Source organism: Drosophila montana, unplaced genomic scaffold (genome assembly GCF_035044405.1).
Source record: "Drosophila montana isolate Dmon_TW-CO22-7 unplaced genomic scaffold, ASM3504440v1 contig_3216_1, whole genome shotgun sequence".
Lineage (NCBI taxonomy): Eukaryota > Metazoa > Arthropoda > Insecta > Diptera > Drosophilidae > Drosophila > Drosophila montana.
Window position 1 is genome coordinate 710171 of NW_026998096.1, and position 16726 is coordinate 726896.

General features: G+C 45.6%; 4 protein-coding genes across 10 annotated transcripts; 2 read left to right on the forward strand and 2 right to left on the reverse strand.

The window, feature by feature from the left end:
- The first annotated feature begins 904 nt into the window (after positions 1–904).
- Positions 905–4929, forward strand: LOC135432899 (uncharacterized). Of its 5 annotated transcripts, none has more exons than XM_064688788.1 (5): positions 905–1130; positions 1195–3173; positions 3238–4439; positions 4470–4543; positions 4602–4929. In XM_064688788.1, the coding sequence occupies exons 1-5, from the start codon at positions 1094–1096 to the stop codon at positions 4805–4807; spliced, it is 3498 nt and encodes a 1165-aa protein (XP_064544858.1). In that variant the 5' UTR covers positions 905–1093; the 3' UTR covers positions 4808–4929. The 5 variants fall into 5 exon arrangements, with proteins under 5 accessions (XP_064544858.1, XP_064544859.1, XP_064544856.1 ...); XM_064688789.1 differs by having other exon boundaries at positions 1195–2212; positions 2273–3173; positions 3238–4543; XM_064688786.1 differs by having other exon boundaries at positions 3238–4543.
- Positions 4930–5072: 143 nt separating this feature from the next.
- On the reverse strand, positions 5073–13424 carry Cep135 (Centrosomal protein 135kDa). Of its 2 annotated transcripts, none has more exons than XM_064688791.1 (12): positions 13175–13424; positions 12994–13120; positions 12782–12934; positions 11298–12726; positions 11022–11232; positions 10848–10963; positions 6719–6844; positions 6393–6546; positions 6199–6323; positions 5877–6132; positions 5406–5591; positions 5073–5344 (listed from the first exon to the last, which is right to left on the reverse strand). In XM_064688791.1, exons 1-12 carry the CDS (start codon positions 13340–13342, stop codon positions 5183–5185), a joined length of 3213 nt encoding a protein of 1070 aa, XP_064544861.1. In that variant the 5' UTR covers positions 13343–13424; the 3' UTR covers positions 5073–5182. The 2 variants fall into 2 exon arrangements, with proteins under 2 accessions (XP_064544861.1, XP_064544862.1); XM_064688792.1 differs by having other exon boundaries at positions 6199–6305; positions 13175–13423.
- Positions 7537–10750, forward strand: LOC135432954 (uncharacterized). 2 transcript variants are annotated; one of them, XM_064688854.1, is made up of 5 exons: positions 7537–7708; positions 8806–9239; positions 9296–9633; positions 9697–10366; positions 10626–10750. In XM_064688854.1, exons 2-5 carry the CDS (start codon positions 8815–8817, stop codon positions 10648–10650), a joined length of 1458 nt encoding a protein of 485 aa, XP_064544924.1. In that variant the 5' UTR covers positions 7537–7708; positions 8806–8814; the 3' UTR covers positions 10651–10750. The 2 variants fall into 2 exon arrangements, with proteins under 2 accessions (XP_064544924.1, XP_064544923.1); XM_064688853.1 differs by having other exon boundaries at positions 9697–10734.
- A 562-nt stretch (positions 13425–13986) lies between the features above and the next one.
- On the reverse strand, positions 13987–16619 carry LOC135432902 (uncharacterized). The gene is made up of 7 exons (XM_064688793.1): positions 15896–16619; positions 15653–15807; positions 15446–15590; positions 14984–15391; positions 14659–14932; positions 14493–14599; positions 13987–14344 (listed from the first exon to the last, which is right to left on the reverse strand). The coding sequence occupies exons 1-7, from the start codon at positions 16266–16268 to the stop codon at positions 14049–14051; spliced, it is 1758 nt and encodes a 585-aa protein (XP_064544863.1). The 5' UTR covers positions 16269–16619; the 3' UTR covers positions 13987–14048.
- Between the last annotated feature and the right edge of the window lie 107 nt (positions 16620–16726).

A 16726-nucleotide genomic window follows, 5' to 3' on the forward strand; every position in this document is an offset into this window, starting at 1 on the left:
ATGTACACATATACCAACATACATATACATAAACATACAGAGTTACATGTGCACAAACATTTACACAAACATACACACATACAAACACGCATATACAAATGCATACATGCACACATACATAGACATACATACACACACAAATACATATACACATAAATATATATGCACATGCATGCATACATATATACATACATACATACATACATACATTCATACATTCATTCATACATTCATACATACATGCATACATACATACATACATACATACATACATACATACATACATACATACATACATATATTCATACAAAAATATATACAAGCCCACATATATATAAGCACGTATTAATAAAGTTTTTATGTTGTGCTTTGAAAAAAAAAAGTTTCAAGCCAATAGGACAAAACATAAAACTTCGCCAAAAAAATCTTCAAATCGCATTTTCTAACAAGTAGGCTGGGATCAGTCAGCTTGTCGGTCAGGGAAAGAAGTTTTATATATAGAGATTTTCCTGGATATGTATTCCTGCTTATATATTGACTTGTTAATTAGTCTTAATTTTATTTTATTCGGGTGAAAAACGCAAATTAGTCAATTAGCTCAGCTTGTGCACTTAAAGCGCCACCTCTTGACAGATTCGTTGAAAATAATAAAGCAGTGCAGTTGAGAAAATTTAAATATTTAGGCTTGTGTATTAGACAAACAATAGATGGTTTCTGACTTGGGTAGGCACAGCTAGGGGAATATAAGAGGGCGAGCAAGAGGGAAATTTCTTTTACCTTAGGTGTCATTTTTTAAATTTCAAACATTACCATTTATGCGAACAAACTGTTTTTGGAAAATTTTTTCAAATTGACAGACGACCAGCAATATAAACTGCGAAAACCAAATAATCTTTTCCCTCGTCATAATTTAAAAACAAAACATTTTACATACAACTAGATTTGAGAGGAACATATACTTTGTGTGCCCATAAAGCATGCCAGAAATAGTTTAGCCATATCAGATAAATTCCTAAATTAATTTCTAAATAAACTCCTACATTAACACTCTTATATTTTATAAATTGTTTTTCTCTCTGCTAAGAAATTGGTTATGGATTTTAATAATGATAAAAAGCAAAGAAGTTTGGGTAAGTTCTGTTAGAGACGCATTCCAAACTAAATTTGTATACTTGAGATCAATAATAATTCAAGTCCCAAAAGGTCCCAGTTTTTTGCTGGAGCGAAAGCAGCGTATATCTATTGAAGGTCGAGGCGATATGTACATCAAGAACACTCAAACCCAGGTCCGCGAACTTTATCGGCGCGAGGCTTTAAACGAGCCTTGTCGAAGCTCCTCTTCTCACACCGATAGCCAATTGCTGAAGACCAGTCTGGAGGTGAAGGCGCTCCACAAGAAGATTGAACGTGAGATTGGAAAATTGAAGAATTTCCGATATTCTTTCTTAAAGGACGACCAGAGCCCGGTCCAGAAGCAAAAGCCGGCACCGTCAAAGGCGACTGTCAAGCATTTGCATTGGCGTCAGAAGATATTAAGAAACCACAAAGGACGCACTTTTGATGAGAGTCCAACGTCATCCAATCGGCAAGAATTGCAAAGCATAGGATTTTCCTCGCCAGACACTGGCGACAGACAACCGTATTTTCGGACCATGTGCGTCGCATCCTCCCCGAAATCGAGTGCCGGCGAGGAGGTCGATTCCAACCGGGCCAACCGGACTGCTGTTGATTGTCTTTTGGATGAAAATTCAATTCAACCGGAACAGAAGATCAACCGAATGTGTGGGGGCTGTGTCTATGGACACTGCGATGATATGTCGCGGCCGTGCTCAATCTATCAGAGCGACTACTGTCAGTACGGAGGCGCCTCCTTTTGTCCCCAGTGCAGTTCGAACAGTTATAGGACCTGTGATATGCCCGAACCTGTGCCCGTGCCGTACTCGCCCGATCCGTTATACCAATATCCGGCCGGGATAGTTTGCCAAAAGCAAGATTCAATGATGTCCAGCTGTACGTGTTCCAGGCCGAGTTGTTCCAGGCGTAAAACGGACTTGAATACGGATAAGTTCTGTCGCAATTGGTGTCCAGATCCTTTGTCAAAGCGTGATCGTTCTCCAAAAGCTAAAGACCATTTTCTCTCTAGATCCCCCTCGCCGCGACCGCAAACGCGTCGCATTGGAAAAGAAAAGGGGAAATCCGAAAGCCCCTCTAAGTACCCAACTCAGAAAGATCAGCGGCAAAAACCAGACAAAGTAATGAAAATTTCTTTTAGAAAACAGCAATCGGAATTATCGAAGACGAAGCCAGCCAAGGATAAAATGATCATCAAAGCATACGTGGCAGCGCAGGCGCCAGCTGTTGATAGCTACCAGATGGACGACGACAAGTTACGCATGCACCGCGAGTACATGGAAATGTACAGAAGGGAGCATGAGAAAACCGCCGGAAAGGATTCCAGCATAAGCACGTCAGAGCTCGGAATATCTCCCACCTATACAAAACTGCCTGTACGGGAAAGCACAAGTGCAAAACATTGTCGTTCATTTACCATAGATACGTCCACAAGTCGTCAGGTGACGTTTGCGCCTGATCAGTGTAAATATGAAGATTCTTCGGAAGCAGCACCTTTGGGGAAGATATGCCAGGACACGGTTGCGCAAACGGTGGTATCCAAGAGCTGCATGCAACAAATGGCGAATTCCTCCAGCGTCGAATATGAAAGCTGTGAGGCTAAGGCGGACAAATTCCAAAAGCGTACTCTCTCCGTTAGGCGAAATGACATTGTAAAAACAGTCTCAAGCTGTCAAACGGATGAAGTAGTAGAGGACTTGTTTGATGATTGCTCATCCTACGTGGACGGTGCTGGCGGTGTGAGCCAGTGGCAACTGGCGCAGCAGCCGCCGTCGATGAGCAACCAGTCTAGTCAAACGTCACCCAAAATAGCTGGTCCGTCAGTATCAAGCTACATATCCCAGTCCCGGGGCATCATTCGTAAGCAAACGACAACCCAAACAGATAATCAAAGCGACTCCCAGGAATGGCAAGAGTGTCCCGAAATACTAACACATGATCAGCTCCTAAGCTTGAATCAGGAAAATGCTGCTCAAAGGTCTGCGACACGACGCAACTTGGGCCCGGTTTCGGAACAACCAATATTCTCTGTGGCCCACGGAGTAAGTACTTTGAAACATATCAAGTCTATCTATCTACGAGCCATGTTTATCGTATCACCAACAGCAATCCCATAGAAAGGTCGTCCAAAGTGATCCGGTTATTTGGTCTCCACGCGCCGAGTTTGGATATGACAATATCCCAATCTCCGCAGCTGAACGCCCTGAAGCTTTCCAATCCCAGGCATATGTTCAGATGCAGAACTCGCCAGACACAACTAGATCTCCCAGAGAGTTTGCATATGACAATGGCCCAATCTCCGCAGCTGAACGCCCTGAAGCTTTCCAATCCCAGGCATATGTTCAGATGCAGAACTCGCCAGACACAACTAGATCTCCCAGAGAGTTTGCATATGACAATGGCCCAATCCCTGCAGCTGAACGCCCTGCACCTTTCGAATCCCAGGCATATGATCCGATTCAGAACTCGCCAGACACAACTAGATCTCCCAGAGAGTTTGCATATGACAATGGCCCAATCCCTGCAGCTGAACGCCCTGCACCTTTCGAATCCCAGGCATATGATCCGATTCAGAACTCGCCAGACACAACTAGATCTCCCAGAGAGTTTGTTCCATGGGATGAATTGACGAACAATTCTCCGCAAAGCCACCAAATCTGTAGTGATAGTTCCGGTGTCCGGCAAAAAGAGGTAGACTACACGGAAGAAGTCTACGAAGATTGCAATTGTCCTGGTTTAACTCCAGTGAATACGGATCGCAGCAACAGGAACGTGGACTACGGAAACCAGCAAAATTTACCGCTAAACTTAACAGCTACGGAGTACGGAAGTTTATCAGAATATCCTCATTTCGACAGCATAAATCGACTTGAAGAGTGTGCACCGTTTGAAGATACTACAGCCGAATATGACTCCACAGTGGAAGAACTGAGTAATACTAGGTTGTCCATGCAAGAGCGTAGTCCGTCGCCAATAATGGACGCAACGTTGACACTACAAGACCAAGATGCACAACATTTCAATCTGTGCGATGATTCACAATACATCCCACAACTGGAGGAGCCATGTGCCTCTGAGGGCGACTACTTCTCCAGTCAGCAGCAGTTAATACACAACTTCGAGTCTCCATGTGAAGAATCCTATGACAGGGAGCAGCTGGCAATCAGAGAACAGAGTGCACAGAGTAGGTGCACCGTGCGTGAAAGGCGCACACGTTCCGTGACATTTGAAGATGAAAGCGGCTTCAGCGAGAGAAGCAACACGGTCCAGAGCTGCCGCAGCGTCGTTGACTGGGAGCGAGTGCCCCAACAAAGCATGAGCAGAGACATAGGCAGTGCACAGAAGACTTTCCGAGAAGACTTTCCTGATGGCAACGATTATGCTGATGATGGGAGCCCTATGGATTCATACAGTAAGTAAAATAATTTACACGCATGAGTTCCATCAAATGTTTCGTTTTCATTCCTTAGGATCAAGCAGCACGGCGGGCACAGAGTTTACGTGTAATGAGTCCAACTACGAAGACGATTACATAACCTGCAATGAGGCCCGAACGGAACGCGAGATTCCGCCCTTTAATGGATGTCCCTGCATGTACGAAGAGTATCTGAAGTTGGTTGGCATGTGTAAGCCAAGACCTTATGGTGGGCTTAACAGCTGGATCTTGCCGGATTAATGTGTTCAGCTTTCGACTTATATATTAACTTGATACTTAAAATAGTTTTCTTACGCTCGCTGCCTAAATATTATAAATATATTTTTGAATATTACAATACAATAAACTGACAACAAATAAGATTAATTTAAGCTATTGCAATACCTAACTATAAAACTTAATTTAATATTAATATAATATTCAAATACAAAATTACACATATATATTCGCTTATAATTAAAAAGTCTATAAATGCAAAAGTCAAGGTTTGTGTGAACAGTACAAATTTGATTAAAAATACTTAGAGCTTTATATCCTAATGCCCAAATGTTAAATCTATTTGAGTATAATACAATAAAATTAAAAATAATCTTAGACTTCATCACTTGGCTTATTTTATAGCGTTTTGGGTGCGACTTTGGGACTGACTTCCCTTGAGCGCGCCTGACAAAAGCGATCCTCGGTTAAATTTTTACGCAACTCTTGTGCTTGGCGCTCATACTGATTGGCCAGACGTTCCTGTTGATTACAACGTTCCCGCTCTTCATGGAGTTCCCTCTGTTTTGGATGACAATGAAATGCCTTCGTTTTCTGGTATGTTTTATAATGAATTAGTTACCACAGTCTTTGCGTGCAGCTGCCTAAGTCGCTCCATTTCGCGCTTCGCGCTTAATTCCGCCTCATCCTGGCGCTGCTGATCGCCGCGTATCCGCTCCAGCATTTGCTCCGTAGTCTCGGTGGTTACCTGATTTAATGCAAACTTTTCCTGTAGTTCGCTGCGCAGTTTTTCGCATTCTTTTTCCAGCTGCAATTGTGTGTTTTTTTATGGTATAGTTGACTAGAGAACGCGGGCTTATTTTAAACGAGCTAACTAAAAGCGACTAATTACTAATTACTAATTACTAATTAAAGTACGTACGAATGCATTTCAATTCATTCCAAAAGCTAATGTTAGAGCACACAAAGCGATAATGGCAAGGAAGATATAGTCAAGTATAGTTGAAGTTAAATACTAAGTAGAGTTTACTGAGAAAGGCAAAGTCTGCTAGTGTCCGTCTCGGAGCCCCGCACTATAAACACAAAAGCTTACCTTCCTGCGAACTTCATTCAGTTCGTTTAACTCGGCATTTAGCTTATCTTTTTCAATGTCCAATTTATCACATAACTCCTTGCGCACATCAAGCTCTATCTTCTGCTCGCGTGCGTTCTCGAGTTCCCGCTCCAAGCAGCGCATAGAGGCGCGCGCGGCTGTCAGCTGCATCTCCAAATCGTCAATTTTGCACTGTCGGCAGCAGAGCTGATCCTTGAGCGAACGTACTTCACACTCCAGATCGCAAATTTGCCGCCTGTAAGTATTTATGAATATGCGAATTAGTTCAGCTAAAGATAATCTCACATAATGTGCTACTTACTTGAACTCTGTCGCCTCAAATTCCAGGCTCTGATTGTTGCCTTCCAGAACGACTTGGTCGTGGGTCAAGCTGTGATAGTGCTCTAGCAATTCCTCACGCTCCTTTTCCTTTAAGACAAAGTATACCTAGCAGTTTAGCACAAACTTCAATACGCCTGCCTTATCAACTAGTTATAATATTATTTGGCTCTATACCTTATTCATAAGCAAATCTTCGGCTCTCTTCACCTCCTGGACATATTTGTGGAGCTGCTGTTTCATATTAGCCACCTGCTGTTCCGAGTCCTTGAGCTTCTTTTGCAGCGTCTTGGACTCAATTTGGGCGTCGCTCAGTTTGTCCGTGAGTCGCCTGTTGAGACACACACGAATCACATAAAGTATTATCGTAAAAAGTCGCACAAAAAGCGAGCTAATGATCGGGCACAATAAAAATGAAACAAAGAGTAGCTAATGCGGACCGGTCAGACTAATGTCTGATGCAGTTCGGCATTGCCTAAGATTATTTATTTATGCATACGTACCCATTTTCCGCAATTGCCTCATCGCGGCTGGCTTTGAGTGCCACAATCTGCTGCCGCAATGTTTTGCTTTCCGCTGACGTTTCATTCAATGCCGAGTCGCGCTGGCGCGTTCTTGTGTTCAGTTTGCTGTAAGCAGACACTTTTTAGTTTGCAATCTGAATTCTGGCGCCATGTCCAAGATACACTGACCCTAAGATACTTGTGCAGTTCCCTCAGATACATATATGCAATTGGCTTGCTTCGTGCTGCACACACATTGCGTTCACGGCCATTCGTAATGCCGCTGCCATTGCGGGGTCAAATCAAAAGATTTAAGCAACGAACTTGCTCACTGGCAATTGTAATAGTCGATTTGTTTATGCCTAATGCCTAATGTCCGCTCTTTGCTAGCCATTCAAAGAGCGGACTGCGCATTCACAAGCTAGGCACGTCCGCGCACATATCCGCAATTCGAATTAAAACTCAAGAACAAAGCACGGCCCTGCGTGCCGTCGACCAGGCCAGACCAAAGCCAACGACCATCGGTGTCAATCATAACTGCCAGCCGGGTGTCACTCGCAACTGAAGCTCGAATATGTGCGAAGAACCTTTAAGGCTGAACTCACACGATGGCAAATTAAATACACATTGAAATTCCACCGTGTGTGTGAGAGAGAGAGAGGAAGTGCAGATATATCCATTTTAGTTAAACAGAAGAGCGACGCACAGCGAGAGAGGCAGAGAAAGAGAGAGAGAGAGAGTGGAGCGCTCACCTGGCCCGGCCTTACCGCTGGCCGCAGCGCAGAGCCGCTCAGACGTCTGCTACCTGAGCAGGCGAATGGTCGCTTTAAGTGGTCGCGTCTCGTGTTGTGCCCAGTTCTGTTGCATGTGTGAATAGGCATTGGGATTCGGAATCGGTATCGGTATCGTGTCGTACATTGCCGCTGCTGATTGCGTCTGATTGGGGGCGGATCGGAGCTTCAAATCAAACTCTCCAAACATAGCCCCGAGGTGAGCGTGCGTATTAGGAAATTCGAGTAGACTTTGTCAAAATTGAACAAGACGCGATACACACGTACATACACATACATCCGCATACACACACACACACGCCGACACACGCTAATGACTCAAGAATCAATTGAGCTTTGCAGATTAGAAATGCCAAACACTTTTCGGCAGCAACTCCCATTGTTGAATCTCTGTTTGTGTTCTTGTGACCAATTCAAAGAGAATACTCTGCTTGGCGGCATTAGGAAACCTGTTGCCGTTTGGCTGTTTAGCTGTTACGACAGTCGACATCGACTCCAACAAGAAACCCAAAACAAGTCAAAACTGCGGTTAGCCTAATGCATTATTTATAGCCCAGGCAGCAGCAGCAGCTGTTGTCTGTTGTCGGTTGTCTGTTGCCTGTTCGAGCTGTTGCCTATTGGTTAGTGGTTATTCGCGGCTGAGCCCAGCCCGCCGGGGCAGACAACTTTGGGAAAAAGTGGGGAATTAGTGCAAAGTGTTGCACGTTTTTCCAGCCCCGCTTGGCTGGCTGCCTCTGCTCTGTTTCGTCACAAGCCGCCTGCAAGTGGGGCTTATATAAATGAGCCGCCTTCCATTTCGGCCGATGGGCAACAGAAGATTTCAGTGGCTGGGGCCAAGTGCTATCAGGCCGTTGCTAAAGAAGTCAAGATAAACGCGCATTTGGGTCATGGTTAACAGCACACGACCGCATACTGGTTTTTACATTGCCGTGTGGTTTTTGTAAGTCGCGGAATTGCCAAAAACTTTACACAAATCGATGGCCTGCAAGTTGGCTAATTTAATTTGGAGCCGCTTTCGGCCCGCATTCAACCAAATACAAATAAATGTGCGAATGACTTCAAGATAGGCGGCATTTGTCTCTGCTTTAACTATTCTGCATCAAAAGCTTAGCAAAAACGCCATCGCCATCGCCCACGGGCCATGGCCCAAGCCAAACAGTAGAAAATCCATCAATCATGCGTTTTAATGAGCATGACTCAAAGCCGGTTTAAATTGGCGCCAGCGCAACGAGAGTAAAAGCAACTTAGGCAAATAAAATCCGATGCCCAATTACCCGTGTACCTATGTACTTCCAGCTGGTTGCGATGCGAACAAAGCGCCGGAAGCTGCTGGTCTGCTGGGCGGCCTTGCAGGCGGGCAGCAGCATATTCACCTATCTGTTGCTTTTGCTGGCACAACAGCAGCAGGCATTGGCCGGCATTGTGCCGCCGCCCTGGAGTGACCCGGCAAAGAATCCGTGTGCCAGCATGGCCGGCGGCTGGCAGCTACTCTACTGGACGCCGCTCAAGAAATGCTTTAAGATATTCACACTTGGCTACCCCTGTCCGGACACCATGGAGCTGAGTCCCACGCCAATAAGCGCCAAGCGGAAAGATGTGCCCGCGGCCGAGTGCCGCTGCCCGCCGGGCACGGCGCTCAGTCCTATCTCCGACGCTTGCCACAAGCTGTACGAGCGCGGGCCCTGCCAGCGAGGCGAGTACTTCCAGCCCCTACCAGAACAGGCCAAGAGGTAGGCACATGCGTTTCTTCTAGTTTGTCTCGTTAGACAATCTTTTGCCATTTCAGAGCCGACAACAGGTGGGGCAGCTGTAAGCGGCCTCTGCACTGCGAAGATGGGATGCTCTTCTGGCCAAAGGACGGAAAGTGCTACCCGAAACACTCGAAGGGTCCCTGCATACGGGGAAAGCTGCTCGCACGCAACGAAGACGGCCTGGCCGAGTGCCGCTGTGAAGATGTGGGCGAGCTGCGACCTTACTATTACACCGTGGAGGAATCCTGCTACGAGCACTATACTATAGGACCTTGCTCAACGCCGGGTCACATATTTTTACCCGGCGGTCGCTGCGACTGCCAGCGACATCTGCCCCACTATCACGCTCCACACCAGATGTGCTACGAGCTAGGTAGGATTTTGAGACCGAAAATAAGTGAAACGTAATTGCATCTCGAATTCCCCCTTATTGCAGACACTCCTGGTCCCTGTCCACCTGGTCATGTCTTCCGCATACCCGATGATAGCGAAACGGATCAAGGATCGGACACGCTGCTAACCCTGCCGCATGCCAAGTGCTTGTGCAAGGAGGGCTATGTGCCCTGGAGCGACGGTCATTGTTATCGCCTCTACACACGCGGACCCTGTGCGGTCAACGAGTTCGTGGTCAATGAAACCTCCTGTATACGAAACTTCTGCGGCAAGAACCGGCTCTACTTCCCCGCCGAGGACTCCTGCTACAGAATCGGTTCACAGGGACCGTGCTCCCTGCACCAGGTGGTGGTATTTGACTTTACGGCCCGACCATCGGTAGATGGAATCTCCTACAACGGCATGTGTGGCTGTGCGGGCGTCATCACAAACCTAGACCAGCAGTGTTCAGCCAGCAACGACCAGGAGAAGAGCATTTGCGAGGCCACGCCTGGGATGGTTGAGATGAATGGCCAGTGCCATAAACTGTACTCTCGCGGACCCTGCGGTGCCGGGCAGTGGCTGGAGCCGCTTAAAACACAATCGACCAACGGCACCTCGCTCTTGAGCTATGCCAGCAAGGCCAAGTGTGTCTGCCGGCCAGGCTACACGCCGGCCGAGAGAATGCACGGCGGAACGCACAACTGCAGCGCACCCAGCGTGAGCCTGGCGAGGTATTTAACCATCGAGCGACTGAACTCGAAGTTCCTCACTGAACCAAACAACCCGCTTTCGTCCCCAGCAATAGTATTACTTTAGTCTATCCTATGTCGAACTCTCGATGCTGTTCTGATTCGATTTGTCTACCCAATTCTCAGCGCATGTCTTTTCTATTCATTTACCTATGTTTCTAACTTATCTATGGCCCGCAGTTTCCGACGCTCTACGATTTCATATTGGATCAATCGATTTAATCGTTTCATTTCCTTTTAGGTGGTTCTTAGATATATTTGGCTAACGTTCGCAGCCAAAGCTTGGCTTTAAAAGACGCCAGGGTGGGAGATTGTGCCATGAATGTATTACCCCAGCAACTGTATAAATGTTTAAGTGAACTGTAGATAATATGAATAAATGTATCTTATGTAAGTCTGTCATATAGTGTCTATCATATAATGGTCCCCGAACTCTGTTTATTTAAAATGACGATGTACTTACTCAACTTGTGACTCCAGTTCCTTAATCGTTTGCTCCAATGCATGTCGTTTTTCCCTACAATCCTTATGTTCGTACTCCAATTTATAGAGGCGCTCCGTTTTGTTATCCAATTGATTCTATGGACAATCGATTGATCAAAGGGTGAAAACAGAAATTGGACACTCAAACACTTACCAGCAGCATATCCTTTTCATGCTCCAAGGCAATGTAGGTCTGACGTAGTGATCCGATTTCCGTTCGCAATTGCGTAACCTCGTTGCGATTGGTTTCGCGACTTGAATCCAATGTGCTGGCACGCACATCAGCCTTATGCAGCTGACGCTCCGCCAAGAGAAGCTTACTTTGATAATCGGCTATGATGCGCTCGTTTTGATCATTAATCAGGCTGTTAAATATGCAAATAACAAACTTGCGTTAGGCTTAGCTGGGTAGATTATGCCCTACACTTACGTTATTTGTCCGTTCTCCCTCCTCAGGTGCTCATTCTCGGCCTGCAGCGTCGCTAAGCGCTTGTTTAGCTCAGCCATATCTTCCTTCAAGAGAGCATTATGTGTTTCAGTGGGCACGCGTGCCGTATTTAGGTCACGGTAATCTCGCTCCAGCTGGCGTATACGATCCTGCAAGTCCTCGTTGCGCAGACGCAGAGCTTGCAGCTCCTCGGCGTGCAATTGCACACTGCTCAACTGCTTTTCCCGCAGTGTGTCCCGCTCGCAACGCAAGCGTTCGAGCTCAATTCGTGCACAGTCGCGTTCGCGCTCAACGCGTCCAATGGCAGCCTGGACACAGTCGCTCCGGTTGCTGTTGCTATTCGAGCTGCATGTAGTGGTGGGTGGTGGTAAACTGTCGCAATGGTCGCCTTTTCGGGGTGACAGCTGCAGCTTAGCAACGGATGCCTGGCACAACTCAGAGCGAAGAGCATGAAGCTCGTCGTCTTTTGATTTGATTTGGGCCTGCAGGAACGCAACCTCGGAGTCCGAACCTGATTTGCTCATGAGGCGTAGATACTCCTTTTGGAAAAAGTCTCGCTCAGACTTAAGTCGTATTTTCTCCTCATCCAGTGTAACACTACTTTGCTGCTGCTGCTCCCGCAGCTCTTTTTGTAGCGTTGACATCTTAGCTTCCATTTTCAGCAGCTTCTTTTTATGCTTTTCATTTAGCGCTTCCAACTCTTCTTCACGGCGAGTTAGTAGATTGAGCTTTTCGTTAAGAATTCGCTTGTCATTGTGGACTGCGGATTCATCGTACCCGGCGGCCAGACGCGGGTTCTTGGTTCTTTGATCATTGCGTCGGTGGAATTGTTTTAGCTCGGTTTGGAGCTGTCTCAGCTCCAATTCCTTTGCATCTATTTCGGAATTGGCTTGCTGCTCCACCTGCAAAGCGGCTTCCTTTAACTCGTACAGATGCGTTTGCAACTTTTGTTTTTCTTCCTCAATGCGAAGCGCACGTTGCATGGCGTCGTGCATCTTATCTTGATATTCGCCAACCTGTGCCATCAACTCGCTTTTTTCGCGCTGCAGCATGTCAATGTCCTGGGAGAGGGCGCCCACTTCCTTGTAGCAGCAGTCTTTCGCTAATGCTGCGGGTGGCCGGCCCCCTACGAGCAAATCGTTCAACCGTCGAATCTCCCGGTTCCGCGATTCTACTTTGCGCTTATAGAACTCCAATTGTTCGCCGACACTTGTGAGCTCATTCTGCAGTCTGTCAATCTCTTCTGCCCCACTTGTATGCGTGACTATGACGCCATCCTTAGTAGTCGTTGTAGTCTTTTGAACAACTCCAGCATTACACTTGGTACATTTCAACGAAGAGTTGGTTGAAATGCCGCTTAAAGCGGGCAACGCTTCGCCAGAGCGGACCGTACTTATAAAAGGCCGTTTGTCTGTAAGTAGGTGCATATTTAGTGAAAAATATTGTCAAACTCTTGTGTTACATACTCTGCCTCGATATCGCAAGCTGCGTTCGTTTAGCAGTTGCCGCATTGATTATTTGCTTTGATAAAAACGCATCCAGTTGACTCTGTAGTTGGACATTATGGCTTTGGAGGTGCTCGTTATCAGTCTGTAGATTGCGTATTCGCCGCTCAGCCTCTACAGAGAAAATTATTAGTATTGTTAAGGGAAATGGAAATTATTAATCAACCACATACCATAAAGTCGCAGTTCGTAGCCTTCCCGGTCTTTTAGAAACTGTAAGTGCAGCTCGTTACACTCGGCCAGTAAACGCGAATTGTCACATTTGTAGGGCTCGACGCCCAATTCCCAGCAGGCTTTTTCCTAGGGCAATACTTTAGAATTTGTCACGCACATAAATCAATTAAAATTACTTACTTCTAAGAGATCAGCAACTTGCCTTTTTGTATCACGGAGGCATTCTGTTGTTTTGATTAAATCGCCAAATATAGCTCCAACTAGCGGTATTGCTAGTACGGGCAACGTCTGATTGAAGCCCATAACATCGAGCTTTGTGCGTAGTTCCTTAAAATCCCAATCGCTCATATTTATATTTAAAAAATGCACTTTTATTTTCTGCAACCGCGCGTTGTCTTCCTCTTAAAGTAGTTTATAATATTCCGATTAGTTTTCGATAGATTATGATGAACAGTGGCGGCCAGCCGATAACAGATGCAAGCAAATTATCGTGTGGTGAGAATTTACTCCTATAAATATGCAATGCATAACATAGAAGGGAAATGCATTTTTAAAGTACAAACATAAAAACTATGAAATTGCAAATAAATTAAATGTATTAAATATACGTCATTGGCTCTAAGAGTTGCTTGGTTACCTGTATACTGTAAGAATCAGAGCGAAATAATCTCGTTTTATTCAAACTAATATTTGGGGTGCAGGGAGGCTGCAGAATGTTTTTTAAAGTAAAAACTAGTAAGCACAAAGAATTACTGTCGACCATTCGCATTTGCTTTTCATGTACCAATTTCTCGCTGTTTAAAAAAACATACGTAAGCGTAAATTGAAAATTTATACATTTTCGACTTTCAAACGGATTTGACACATTCAAAAAAACAAAATTTTGAACAGATCGATAGTCAACGGTCGTCAACGATATTATAATTTTTATAAATCTTTAATTATTCTGGTCCAAACCTTTAATTATCCTGATCCTCCAACAACAGATTAACTTCCAGAAGCGATATCTTGGCCGTTTAGTTGGATAGGAAATCAACAGGTGTTACAGCTCAACTTACTCAATAACAAAACATTGAAAATTTTTGAACATGAAAGGTGCATCATCGTCTGATATAAAATTACGTTCTGGCTTTTCTGACCTAAAGGGGTTTGTGGTGGGTGGAAGCACGACGCTTAACTGACGATTCGACTGGTTTAGAAAATGACTCAAGTCCAGCGGCGCTTCGTATTTAGTATAGGATGTAACTACAATAGGACATTTGAGATTCAAAGTTGCCCGTATTGTCTCCGGCCAGGTGTCTTCCAGTGCATAGCCAGTAGCCCGATAAAGTCCCGAGTTGAAAAAACAGGCTGTTCGAAAAATATAAGAGTATTATATGCGATGCACCATACCATATATGTATATGTGCATGTATAATATAAGAGTGAGGACTAAAAGGATGACTTTTTGTTGCGAATGCTGTAAGTGTACGATGAAGATAAAGATTAAAAGTCTTACCCAAATCCGGGTTTTGAAAACCTGGTGCCGAGCAATAATTGTGATAAAGTTGATTCTCAAAGTGATATTGCACAGTGCGTTGTGCTTTGCGACACAAACGACAACATCTGTGAGATAAATTGGTGAATAAATTTTAATTTAAAATTTAAAATAGGTAAACTCCCACCTAATCTTTGATAGTTGGTCAAAGGATATGTTCTTGGTATTTAGCTCTGGCCCAACGAAAACGACATTCAACTTTGTAACTGCAGGTAAAATGTGCAGCAAAAAGATCTCCCACTTCTGAAATACGTCAACTTCGAATTCCATTTCCGCGCCTATCAAATGAATTGTTAGCTCTTTGGCTTTCAGACGTCCGCAGAGCTTTAGAGCTAAAAATGCGGTCAGGGGTCCCGTGGATATCTGAGTAAGGGCGGCAAACTCGCATTCATCGGCTACATCTAAGGGAAGTAGGATTAGCTTAGACATACCATCCTTGTGCATTCACTTACCAAAATTTAGCTTTTTCAATATTTGCCTGGTATTGGTGCTGGCAAGTGGTGCATCTCTCAGGACTTTATCGGGTAACGGCGGTTCCAGGCGTCCAAACTTCGCCTGGAACATGACAAATGCTTTGAAGAGCCTGAATGCGCCACACCACTCGGCATGGCCAGCACCTAAATGATCCGGCTTATCCCTGCAGAAGGCAGCCTCGCCACAACGGCCACACGCGGCTAGCTTCTTTAGTCTGTGCTCCCGGCACTTGACATGCCCACAGATGAAAGGAAAGAGCAAGACCTCCTGCTCAGTCGCCGTTAAGGAACGATTTATGGTCTGCTCCAGCTGACGTATGCACACAATGCGATACGACCGAAACTGTTCGGCGCTAAAGTCGCCACACTTATAGAATATATCATGCCCTGAAAATATGCTTCGCTATATCCATGTCCATAAAGTCTTCTACACCCACCCACCATTGCGCTCCACCAACTGGCGCAGACCGTAGCACAGCTGTCGGTGCTCCTGATCGTCCCGCATGTGGAGCACGCTGCAGTAGTAGACCAAGCCACAGCCTTTGCACTGAATCGGCTGCCGGCCGCACAGATCCGCCTTGCAATGCTGAAAATTCCGATGGTTTTATTTAAATCGCATCGGGCCAAAAAGGCCGGACCACAACTCACGTTGCACAGCGATGCCATGAAATATTGTCGCGGCTTGTATATGTACTCCACGTAGTCTGCCTCCTCGTCGGATGACTCCGAGTCGCTTAAGGGCGCCGTGCTGAACATCTTGCCCAGCTGACTGAAAACCGCACCCGTTGGCAACTCGGCGGAACCTATGTGGTAAATATATGTAACACTTGTGCGTGGAGATAGTTATATAAGATGCATATACTACACCACTTGTATGGAATCTTAATGGACCTTTTTGCAGCTTGTTTCCAATGCATTTCAAGAGCTCGCTCACTTCATCACTTTGGTTGCCGTTGGTCAGTTTGAGCGGTGGAGTGGGCACTTTGGTTGGATCAGGATTTGCTGGACTAGTCGCCACCGATGGACTTTTTTTGGCCAACAATTTCTTGCGAAGAATCTTTTGTATTAGGTAAATGGCGCTGGTGTTCGGCTCGACTTTAGGCTCGGGCTCGGGCTGGGGCTCAAGCTTCTCCAAGTCGGAGTCGGTAACGGGTTCTGGAACATCCAGATCCAGGGTTTTATCGTGCTCGGTTTCGTCGGACCGGTTGCATTTGTTTCTGGGGCGATTACGTGCGCGCGCCTTCTTCTTTTGATTAGCGTGCATGGCCGGTCCAATCTTTACGCGCGTCTTCTCGCGCAGAATTTACTCATTTGAATGAACAATACAAATGACAGGCGGGCCTGCAGACTACCCAAGATAATTAGCCACCACAATTGTGCACGAGCACAGCAGGGCACAGCATACGTCCGTCTATTTGTGGACTTGGCTAGCGGAGACAGCGACAGTCGTCTTGGCTTCGTTAAACACTATCATGAGCGTTTGATAAATTTCTGCGGCGGACCAGAACAAGAGCAAATTTTTATTTTGGCTCTGTTCACAGTGTAGTAGGACCACAATGCGGCTTTTATTTGCATGTAGTATGCGTATGTAGATGTATGTATGATTGATGTAGCAGCACACGCGCACATACATACGTACATACCCAATTGAACACAAGTATACACTCTCAGAACCAGCGGATGCGAACCTCTACTCTACACTATTTAAAGTGCTTTCCCAAA

What these genes read in the sequence shown, in the direction of transcription:
- LOC135432954 (XM_064688853.1), top strand. Translation starts at nt 8,815, where the DNA reads ATGCGAACAAAGCGCCGGAAGCTGCTGGTCTGCTGGGCGGCCTTGCAG. An exon ending in CTACCAGAACAGGCCAAGAG is followed by an intron (nt 9,240 to 9,295) that starts GTAGGCACATGC and finishes TTGCCATTTCAG; the next exon opens with AGCCGACAACAGGTGGGGCA. An exon ending in CCAGATGTGCTACGAGCTAG is followed by an intron (nt 9,634 to 9,696) that starts GTAGGATTTTGA and finishes CCCTTATTGCAG; the next exon opens with ACACTCCTGGTCCCTGTCCA.
- LOC135432899 (XM_064688786.1), top strand. Translation starts at nt 1,094, where the DNA reads ATGGATTTTAATAATGATAAAAAGCAAAGAAGTTTGG. An exon ending in TATTCTCTGTGGCCCACGGA is followed by an intron (nt 3,174 to 3,237) that starts GTAAGTACTTTG and finishes TATCACCAACAG; the next exon opens with CAATCCCATAGAAAGGTCGT. An exon ending in GAGCCCTATGGATTCATACA is followed by an intron (nt 4,544 to 4,601) that starts GTAAGTAAAATA and finishes TTCATTCCTTAG; the next exon opens with GATCAAGCAGCACGGCGGGC.
- LOC135432902 (XM_064688793.1), bottom strand. Translation starts at nt 16,268, where the DNA reads ATGCACGCTAATCAAAAGAAGAAGGCGCGCGCACGTAATCGCCCCAGA. An exon ending in TGGAAACAAGCTGCAAAAAG is followed by an intron (nt 15,808 to 15,895) that starts GTCCATTAAGAT and finishes TTTACCACATAG; the next exon opens with GTTCCGCCGAGTTGCCAACG. An exon ending in GACCAACTATCAAAGATTAG is followed by an intron (nt 14,600 to 14,658) that starts GTGGGAGTTTAC and finishes TTTATCTCACAG; the next exon opens with ATGTTGTCGTTTGTGTCGCA.
- Cep135 (XM_064688791.1), bottom strand. Translation starts at nt 13,342, where the DNA reads ATGAGCGATTGGGATTTTAAGGAACTACGCACAAAGCTCGATGTTATG. An exon ending in AGGGAGAACGGACAAATAAC is followed by an intron (nt 11,233 to 11,297) that starts GTAAGTGTAGGG and finishes CATATTTAACAG; the next exon opens with CCTGATTAATGATCAAAACG. An exon ending in GAGGCAATTGCGGAAAATGG is followed by an intron (nt 6,547 to 6,718) that starts GTACGTATGCAT and finishes GTGTCTCAACAG; the next exon opens with GCGACTCACGGACAAACTGA.